Below are 10,336 nucleotides of genomic sequence, written 5' to 3'. Positions count from 1 at the left end.
CTTTCCTTCCTCTCCTCTCTCCCTTCCTTCCCCCTCTCCTAGTTGGACAAGGAAAAGGAGGGAGTCCTACTCCCGGTAGGAGTAGGACTCCTCCCTGGCGCGCCTCCTCCTGGCCGGCCGCCCCTCCCCCTTGCTCCTTTATATACAGGGGCAGGGGGGCACCTCTAAACACACAAGTTGATCTTCGTGATCGTTCTCTTAGCTGTGTGCGGTGCCCCCTCACCATAATCCTCGATAATCTTGTAGCGGTGCTTAGGCAAAGCCCTGCGACGGTAGAACATCAAGATCGTCACCACGCCGTCGTGCTGACAGAACTCTTCCCCGACACTTTGCTGGATTGGAGTCCGGGGATCGTCATCGAGCTGAACGTGTGCTAGAACTCAGAGGTGTCGTAGTTTCGGTGCTTGATCGGTCGGGTCGTGAAGACGTACGTCTACATCAACCGCGTTGTCATAACGCTTTCGCTTTCGGTCTACGAGGGTACGTGGACAACACTCTCCCCTCTCGCTGCTATGCATCACCATGATCTTGCGTGTGCGTATGAAAATTTTGAAATTACTACGTTCCCCAACAGTAGGCCCCTCCTTCCTTTCCCTCCTCAAGTGGGAAAGGGAAGGGGGGGCACCCTCCCCTGCCTTTCCCCCGCACTTATACAAGGCAGGAGGAGGTGTGCGGCTTGGGAGAGACCTCAAGTAGGATTCCTCTTACTTGGGCACCCCCTTGGCTGCTCCTCCCTCCCTCCCACCTATATATATGTGGGAGGGGGCGCCTAGCACATAACAGACAATTGCCTAGCAGTGTGCGGCGCCCCCCTCCACCGTTTACACCCCGGTCATATTTTCGCAGTGCTTAGGCGAAGCCCTGCGGAGATCACTTCACCATCACCGTCACCACGCCGTCGTGCTGACGGAACTCATCTACTACCTCGACATCTTGCTGGATCAAGAAGATGAGGGACGTCACCGAGCTAAACGTGTGCAGAACGTGGAGGTGTCGTGCGTTCGGTACTTGATCGGTTGAAGCACGAAGAAGTTCGACTACATCAACCTCGTTGTGAAACGTTTCCGCTTACGGTCTATGAGGGTACATAGACACACTCTTCCCCTCGTTGCTATGCATCTTCATGGATAGATCATTGCGTGTGCGTAGAAATTTTTTGTTTTCCATGCAATGTTTCCCAACATGTCTCCCCCTCCTAAAGACTACAACACTCGGTTTATATAGACACCGATAGGGTTAGGGTTACCGGAGATCGATTACAATAAGGAATAAAAAGATCTTGTCTATCCTTAACTTGGAGGACACACCACGGCTTCATAGATCTTCTGTCGCTATGCGGCTTCACCACTCCGGCCCATATTCAATAGGCCGGCACCCCGAGGACCCCTTAATCCACAACTCCCTCAGGCTCCATTGCAATTTCCCCTAAAGTTCTGTCCCTGAATAGTTTTTCCCTAACCTCCCTGCTTCCAGCGTGATATGGAGGGATGCTAGAGCAGCACGCCGTTGGCCGCACTCAAGAGTCTTAACACAATCTCCATTACCGCCGGGGTGATTTGCTCGGATGTGAGGTGGATACAAGTTGCAACATATACCTGTTTACATAAGAAATCCTATGGCTTGTGGAAAGCAGCTACACTTCGAGGAAGAAGACGATGATTTTTTTTATAGAATAAGAAGATACATAGGACTGGGAATCAGGCGTGGTGTTTCTGAGCTCGAGCTGAGGAGTAAAATTCAGAAAATTGAAAACAAAAAAAAAATCAAAAAACTCTATCATGGAATGACATTTCTAGAAGTCATGATAAAAACAAAATCGATGCTCCAAAAGTGTTATTTTCGGAAGAATTTTGGGGTGCTGACATTGTTTTTTGCCACGATTTCGATAAATTTCATTTTATAATGAAATTTTGTAGGCGCTCAAAACATTTAACAAAGTTTGCCACAAAAACATTTTGGATTTTTTTAATTTTTTTAAATATTATTGGATTTTTACTGTTCATCACAAGCTCAAATGAGCTCGCGAGCAGAAGATGACTTTCGCTTCAGATTCTTTTTTAGAAGAAGAAGAAGAAGAAGATGGGATCGGCGTTTTGGCTCCCGGGCTCAAAAACTTGAAAAGTACTAAATAAATGAACAAATACATTTTCTGAAGAAAGATGCATGAGTGCGTGATGTCCGTGCCAAATTTCAGAGCATTTGAATGCCTGAGTAGCTCTCTGCAAAAAAAAAGGAAAATTTGGGGCCTGTGAAAAAGTTTACTGTTTGTGCACTGTTTGTATTTGATTTTTTTTTGCTAAGAGCTATTTAGATGTCTAAATGCTCTAAAATTTGGCTTGCACTCAAACATCTTCCATGCCAAAACAATCGACATTTTGTGAATTTTTCTAGTATTTTTTTAAATTTACTGTTCACATGTGTAGAGTCCGTACTTCAGAATTGTATATTCGGAAGAAGATAAGATGCATTGTTTTTTGAGACAAAGAAGATAAGATGCATAGGACTGGGAATCCTTCTCTTCTCTTTTCTAGCACGCCCAATTATGTTTCTTTCGTCCTCTCGGATGCTGCACGGTTTCCTCTTTCGAGTCCAGATGGGTCACGGCCCATGTCGTCCAAGCCCAGCAAGTCTTCAAGTACGCCCCCAAGAGCCCTGCCTCCGCCCCTCCCTCCCTTCCAAGTTCCGCCGACCCACCGCCGACTCCCACGCCGCCGGCGACCCGCCGCTGGACCCATCCGCCCCGCCCCGACAACCAGGTCAGCCGCTCTCTCCTCCTCCCTCCCAGATCCGGCCGCCCTGCCTTCCTCTGACGCATCAACTCTGATTTTCGCATATGAAATTTGCGCTCGGATTAGAAATTTTCAGTTTACCTCCGATGCATCGACAACATGTATCCGAGCTCAGATTTTTATGCTAGTTTATATCAATCCTATGTAGGACATCGTGGATCTGCAAATCTTTTGTTGTTTCGCATAACAACTGAACTCAATCAAATAGCTAACGAACAAAGGCTGCTAGAAATACAGAGGCTTATCCTCACTCCTGCTTACTGATGCTCATCCGGACAGCCGGCTTATCCACCCTAGGTTTTTGTTTTAGGTTATCTGTTTCCCGAATCTGTAATTCTGATGCATCAACTCTGTAGTGAGTATTGATCTGTAATTCTGAATTTAGTCCAGCAAGATGTTTTAAACACGATCTTGCCGGATTTGACTATCCTAAACTGGATACAAGCGGACATGAAAAATACGGGCTAAACTTCAGAACATATGTTTATTTGTTTCAGTATAGGCCTTATATTTGTGAATTTGCTGCTAAAAAATTTCAATGCTCTGTCTACTGGCAGAGTTTGTTGATGCGCAGGTCAATTGTTCCCGACCTCTTGCCAGAATAATTGTAGCAGCAGTTGAGAAGCAGAGGTTAAAGTGGTTGTGCATGTGTTTCTGAAGCAAACTGAAGTAAGTTGAGATATCGGGATGTATGATTGGAAGAATCAACAAACCTTGAAATATTACTACTGCTAGAACTGCTCTAAGATCAGGAAGATGATGGACCCTTTGGGGTTGTTCCCTGCCTCATCAAGCCAGCTGCCAGATGATCTGCTCATCGAGATATTTCTCTGCCTCCCAGCACACCCCACCTGCTTGATTCGCACGTCCCTTGTCTGCAAGCGATGGCACTGCCTCATCAAAAACCGCCAATTCGTCAGCCGCTTTCGCACACTTCATCAGAAACTCCCTGTGCTTTGCTTCTTCAGCAACTCCACTAGCATCCCCCGTTTTATCCCCACAGGGGACCCTCCTAATTGTGTCTCAACGGCAGCCTTCTCCCTGCCTGACCCCTGCTGGCAGGTCCTTGGCTGCCGTCACAGCCTTGTTCTCCTTGTTAGCTCAACCTGGACTCAGCTCCAGGTATGGAACCCCATGACTAGCAGCAGGCAATATGTACCGGCTACTCCGGATGCTGATCGGCGTTTTAATCATGGTATTGTTCCTGAGAGCCAAGCTACAGTGCTTTGTGCAGCTGGCCACAAGGACAGTGGTGACTGCCACTCTTGCCCTTTTCTCGTAGTGTGGGTATTCACTTGCACACGCTATGCCTATGCCTGTAGATACTCGTCAGAGAGTAGCAGCTGGCACCAGATGGTTTCTAAACCAACACCATCTGATATTGATTCAAGGCCTAGTGTCCTTGTTGGGAACATCTTGTACTGGCCGCTGAAGGCAAAGTATATCCTTGCCTTTGAGTTGGATACACGTAAATTATACCATATTGAGTGTCCAGAAGATACACATAGTGTGTACAGAAGGAATGTCCACATCATGAAGGCAGAGGACGGTGGGCTAGGCCTTGCTGCCTTGACGGAGTTCAACCTGCGCCTATGGGCTCGGGAGACAGGTCCGGAGGGTGTTATGGAATGGGTGCTGCGCAGGACCATTCAGTTGGATGCATTCCTTCCACCGAATGTGTCATCGGTGCCGTTGGTAAATAATCATTCTGCCAGTGGGCGTCCGGTCAGGATATTGGGTCTCATTGAGGACGATGATATGTTTTTTATGTGGACGAGAGAGGGCGTCTTTGCAGTGGAGCTCAAGTCAATGCGGTGCAACAAAGTTTTTGAGGCTCAAGTCCCTGCAACTATCTTCCCCTACATTGGCTTTTATACCACAGGTGCCGATCTCTTGACACTGTATGCTTTTGCCTTCACTTTTGTTTCAATTCTCTGTTTCATCCGTGAATACTTCTTGCTGATTATAAGTTAGTATTAGACCAGGTTTCGTATCTTTGAGGAGATGAAACTTTAGCTTGCCTCTTTTATGCTTAGGAAAGTTGTACGCCTACATCCTATTTCTGTGCAAATTTCAATGTAAATTTTGTCTTATTCGTTCTGTTATTCACAGCCCATCCATTCCTTGCTTGATTTCTGGTTTTCTTTCGATCAGGCCAAGTTGAGCATGTTTTATTTCTCTTGTTTGCAGGTGATGTGGACGGTGCGCCGTGAAAATTGTCGACCCGGATGAGATGATATCTGCATTATTTTGCTGAACTGTTTTAGACCAACCCTATGAAGCACAAACTTGTTTGTTATATGTAAGCTGTTTTTCTTACTACCAAGAAGGCAGTGTGTGTGTGTGTGCGTGTGCGCGCGCGCGCGCGTTCTGAAGACTATCCTTTGTTGTATAAGACTATGTTGAAACTAGTTATGAATAACGAAAGTTCTTTTGAGAATGGTTTAGAAATTCTGAGCTTTTGTTTTTCATCCTTGAAATTCACGGACGCAAAAATGGCTGGCTCTCCACTTGATCTCCATCAGCAGAGCACTACAAGAAGCTAGAAACGGTCTCTGCAGACCTGCAAGGCAATCTGAGGCTGCGGTGTACGAGGTCCTCAGCGAGTGTGACTTGCCTCCTGCACGCCATATATAGCTTCCACCATGAAGTCGACTCGTCCATAAGGCGCCAGACGGTGACCTGCAGGTAGGGGTAAGCTCGGAACTCGTGACTCGGCTCTAAATATAAATCCTTTTAGAGGAGATTTCAATATGGACTACATAAAATGTATATAGACGTAGTTTAGAGTGAGGGGGGTGTCTAAAGTCTTCTTCCTACTACATGTACGGACGGCGCGCCGTGAGTACATCTTTGTTACCATGAAACGGCCAATAGATGGATTATTATCACAAAAAGTTATAAGCCTCAAGCCATTTTTGATAAGCAGTTTGACAAGCCATTTTTGTTCTGGAATGATAAGAGCATCTTCAATCGTAAATGGACAATTTGACTCTTGTATCTACTCCTTCCGTTCCGAATTACTTGTCGCAGGTATGGATATATCTAGATGCATTTTAGTTCTAGATGCATCCATTTTTACGACGAGTAATTTGAAACGGAGAAAGTAGATAGGAGCCGATTGATCCATCCGAACAATCATACCTCTTAATTTTAAAACCTCAAATCCATATAAAGACATGCACGTAGATTATTCTATCCACACCAGGCACACTGCATGGTACTCTCTCGCGTGGGGTGGAGTGGGTTGACGGGTTCGTCATGGGGTGAGGGGGGTTCATGTACGTTCTCATCCTACCCTCTCGAATGCTTCCATTTGGATGCACGTCGGCGGAAAATGGCAAAACATGTAGCTAATTACGTAATGATTTAAATGCTTTTATATGTTTTTACAGTGGGAGTAATAGCTAATCACGGAGTACAGTGAGTGCACGGGGCCGCAACCCGAACCGCTAGCACATGCTTTTTTTTAATACAGTACTCCCTTTGGTTCTTTTTAGTCTGCATATAAGTTTTGTCTGAAGTCAAAGCATCTCCACTTTGACCGAATTTATAAAAAAAAGTATTAACATTTACGATGGCAAATCAATTTTGTTAGATTCATTACGAAATTTAGTTTCATGGGATATATATTCGGTATGGTATATATTGATATTTTTTAATATATATATTTGGTCAAACTTTGCAAAGTTTGACTTGATCCAAATCTAATATGCGGAGTAAAAAGAACCGGAGGGAGTACAAAAAAAACTACTGAACAGAAATCTTGTACCGGGCGGAGTGGGTCCAGGCCCGGCCCGTGAAGTTTTCCCCACCTACCTACAGAGTTTCTCATGGCCTGGAGTTAAGCCCACTCAGACTGTCAAATGGAGGCCCAAAGGTTGGGTTGACTGGGCGACCTAACACGCACGCGACCAACGCTCGCGCCGCCTCCCCCTGCCACTTCCCTCCCCAGCCAGTCAGCCACCCGGCCCCAGGCTGCTGGTCTGCTTCCCTACCGTGCTGCCGGCCTGCCTCCGTTCGCCTCCCGCGCTGGCTCCCCTGCTCCCCTGACTGGCGCCATTCTTGGTAATTTCATTTACAGTTTCCTGTTTATTCATGCATATCTTGAACTCAAAATTGATACTATGGCGAATTACTACCAAATAGCATCAGAGTAGAATAGAGAATTCGCAGGGATTAGTTTGATTTCATTCATCAATGTACGATTATAAAAATTTCTCGTGGGAAACAAATGCTATAGACACATGTGCTTAGTATGACATCACCGTGGCGCTAATAATAAATATATTCTCTCTTTACTGTTTAATGTCATCTTATTTGCGTCTTCTGAGTGGATTTATTTTATATCATTAGGCCATTTAGGGTTTCTTAGATGTGGGGAAATGTTAGTGCAACATGCATTATCTTGTATTGAAGTAGATACCCGGATTTGTCTGACTAATTAACCCTCTGTGTAACCAGAAAATTTTCTACATGGGGAAGAAGCCGTGCAGTGCTGGCCCTTCCTCGGCATCCAGGCCCATGAACCAGGCCATGTCGCTCCGCGAGGAGACCTCCGGGAAGACACAAGCCAACACGCCCTCCCTGCTGAGGGTCCAGCACCTGCAGCGGCTGGGGGCGTGGGCGACCGGTGAGGCGGGAGTTGGCTCGATCGGAGCACTGCTGGGCCGCCGCTTCGCCATGGACGTCGAGGTGGCCGGGATCCCCATAGGTGCTTCACTACCGGATTCGCGGACTATGCCTACGGCCACGGGCCGTCGGCATAGGCCCCTAGGCCGTCGGCATAGATCTATGCCTACGGTTGTCGTCGGCATAGGCCCGTCGGCGTAGATGTCGTCAGCGTAGTCTTGTCAGACCGTCGGCATAGTATAGCCGTCGGCATAGGGGCCTATGCCGACGGCCTGACGTCAGCCGTCGGCATAGTTTAGCCGTCGGCAGTGTTTTTCGTCTGACGGCAACGGACGGCGCCGTCAAAAGCGCTGACAAATCACGAAACGCCACGTGGCACAGGTATGCCAACGGCTTTGCCGTCGGCATATCTCTGCCACGTGGCAACCCGTGGTACTCCTGGTGGCAGGGCTATGCCTATGGCAAACCCGTGGTACTCCTGGTGGCAGGGGTATGCCTACATAGAGGTATGCCAACTCTGCATATTCATCTATGCCTACGGCTTTGCCATAGGCATAGCTCTGCCACGTGTCGTTTCCTGGTTCCTCCTGGCAGCAGGGCTATGCCTACAGCAAAGCCGTCTGCATAGATTTCCAGCTATGCCTACGGCAAAGCCGTCGGCATAGATATGCCACGTGGCAAGCCTTGGTAACTCCTGGGCTTATATATGCCGACGGCTTTGCCGTAGGCATAGTTTTTTTCCCTGTTTTCTCTTTTCCAATTTATTTGACAGCATTTTAAAACAGAATAATATGAAATTATGCAGAAATATGACAATTCATCATCTAAACATACTCAAGTTCACCATCATCATCTAAACATACTCAAGTTCATCACATCATCTAAAGATCATCACCGACGGAAGTTCATGAACATAAAAGTAGTGCAAGACATGAAACATCATAAAAGTAGGAATATGAAAGGCATGGCACGATGGCCACATGCACGGAATCATCAAGCAAGACCACCTCCGCCAAAACCACCACCTCCGCCAAAACCACCACCACCTCCGCCAAAACCACGGCCACCACCTCCGCCAAAACCGCCATCGCGACCACCACCACTCTACCAGATCGGAGTGACTGGGGTCGACGGAGCAGGAGTCGAGCCACCGGTCCCCTACATGTTTCAGAAAAGATTCTAACGGTAAATATGATATGATAGTGTTGAATGAACGAGAACTAGTTTGCCAGTAGTTAGGCAAATGTACTAACCGGACCATCACTGCCTAGTGCCACCCATTCATCGAACGTGGGCACGTGTGGGGGTTCTCCCGCAGGTGGTGGTGGGGGTCCCATTTGTGGTGGATCCGTGCGGTTAGTCCAAGACGCCAACATAGCCTGAATGTTAGTTAAACAAGCAAACTAGAAGATCAGAAGGAATGAAAGTGCAAAAGTTGGGCATAAATCCATGCGTGCAAAGGTGCTTAGTCATCTCACTCTTATCTCTGCGGATACGCCTCTTACATCTGGCACACGGGCATTCTGGCACCATCCTCATTGGACTACGGAATATCTCTTTCAAAAACACATCAGTTTTCTCGACCCACTCTGTTGTTACTTGATTCCGATGGAAAAACCCACTATACATCCACTGATTATCTGCCATCTCTGCTTTATTGGAAGCCACACAACAAAATTAAGGATTCATTTAAATTACTCACATCAATATTTTATTTTTTACAAGGTTGATGAGAAACGACATTTAATCCACCTACATATCTAATAGGTAAAGATGGGTACTAATCCCACCCGAGAATGTGTAGATTGAGTACGTTGTCCATGCTCTACCCCATTCCGAGACAAAATTTCGGCAGCACCTCCCCGCTGTTCTCCAAATACACGTCTCGGCAAAATGCCGAGAGAATGTGCATCCGGAGAACAACAGGGAGGCACCGCCGAAATCCTGTCTCGGAACGGGGTAGAGCATGAACAACGTACCCAATCTACACATCCTCGGGCTGTCCGCGAAAAGCGCTGGACAATCCGAAAGAGCTGCGGTGATAAATATGCAATTGAATGCATATTTATCGATGCAACCCTTTCGGACGGGAGACCTAGGTTACGCGACTTGATGTGAAAATTTAATCTAGTGACATGGAAAAAAAGTGGACGAGGTCATGGAATTGTTGCTCACCCTCCGATGTAGTCGATCAAAGGAGACGCACGATCATGGACCAACACCTCCAACGTCGACAATCACTCCACGAAGATGGAACACCATAAATCCTGTTAATTACACCGAGTGAAAAAAAATTAGGTCATCACCTCACATTAAGCATTGATACTTTTAACTATGAAAAAAAATCATGTTTCGTCAAGTGTCAAATTTTATCCTTCAATTTTTTTAGCAAGATCATCATGATTAAATAACCACTCATCATATCATAATTTTGTAGCACATCTCACATAGCTACTTAACATTAAGCACTGACACTTAAAACTATGAAAACAAATCATATTTTGTCAAGTGTCAAATTTTGTCCAGTTCAATTTTTTTGACAAGATCATCATGATAAAAATAATCACTCATCTTATACCAATTTTAGAGCACATCTCAAATGACAAGATCATCATGATAAAAATAATGCAACCTAACAATCTAACATCCTAACATCCAACATTCACGTATATATCAACCTAACAACCTAACATCTAACATCTAACCTAACAATCTAACATCCAACATCCATCCATGCATTCATTCATCCATCCAACAGTACAAAAAATGCAAAAAAAATGAAAAAAATGTAGCTCACCGAGAGGGGCGTGGCAGGGGGCGTGGCGGTGGAGGGGATGGTGAGGCAGGGGCGGTCGGGGACGGGAGGGACGGGGCCGGACGGAGCCGCGGCCGGCAGCAGGAGTACCGGCGGGGTC

At 46.4% G+C, this 10,336-nt stretch overlaps 2 protein-coding genes across 2 annotated transcripts in view; both read left to right on the top strand.

Annotated features, from left to right (window-relative positions):
• The first annotated feature begins 2,582 nt into the window (after nt 1–2,582).
• Nucleotides 2,583–5,229, top strand: LOC123070382 (putative F-box only protein 9). The gene is made up of 3 exons (XM_044493583.1): nt 2,583–2,756; nt 3,347–4,671; nt 4,980–5,229. Exons 2-3 carry the CDS (start codon nt 3,546–3,548, stop codon nt 5,000–5,002), a joined length of 1,149 nt encoding a protein of 382 aa, XP_044349518.1. The 5' UTR covers nt 2,583–2,756; nt 3,347–3,545; the 3' UTR covers nt 5,003–5,229.
• Nucleotides 5,230–7,265: 2,036 nt separating this feature from the next.
• LOC123057532 (uncharacterized) overlaps nt 7,266–10,336 on the top strand; it is a 28,290-nt gene continuing 25,219 nt past the window's right edge. Inside the window, exon 1 of the mRNA XM_044480511.1 lies at nt 7,266–7,503. Coding sequence (XP_044336446.1) covers nt 7,266–7,503 — 238 coding nt within the window. The remainder of the gene's footprint in view (nt 7,504–10,336) is intronic.

Source organism: Triticum aestivum, chromosome 1A (genome assembly GCF_018294505.1).
Source record: "Triticum aestivum cultivar Chinese Spring chromosome 1A, IWGSC CS RefSeq v2.1, whole genome shotgun sequence".
Taxonomy (NCBI): domain Eukaryota; kingdom Viridiplantae; phylum Streptophyta; class Magnoliopsida; order Poales; family Poaceae; genus Triticum; species Triticum aestivum.
The sequence above is the reverse complement of the archived record's forward strand: the minus strand, read 5'-3'. Positions and strand labels throughout refer to the sequence as shown.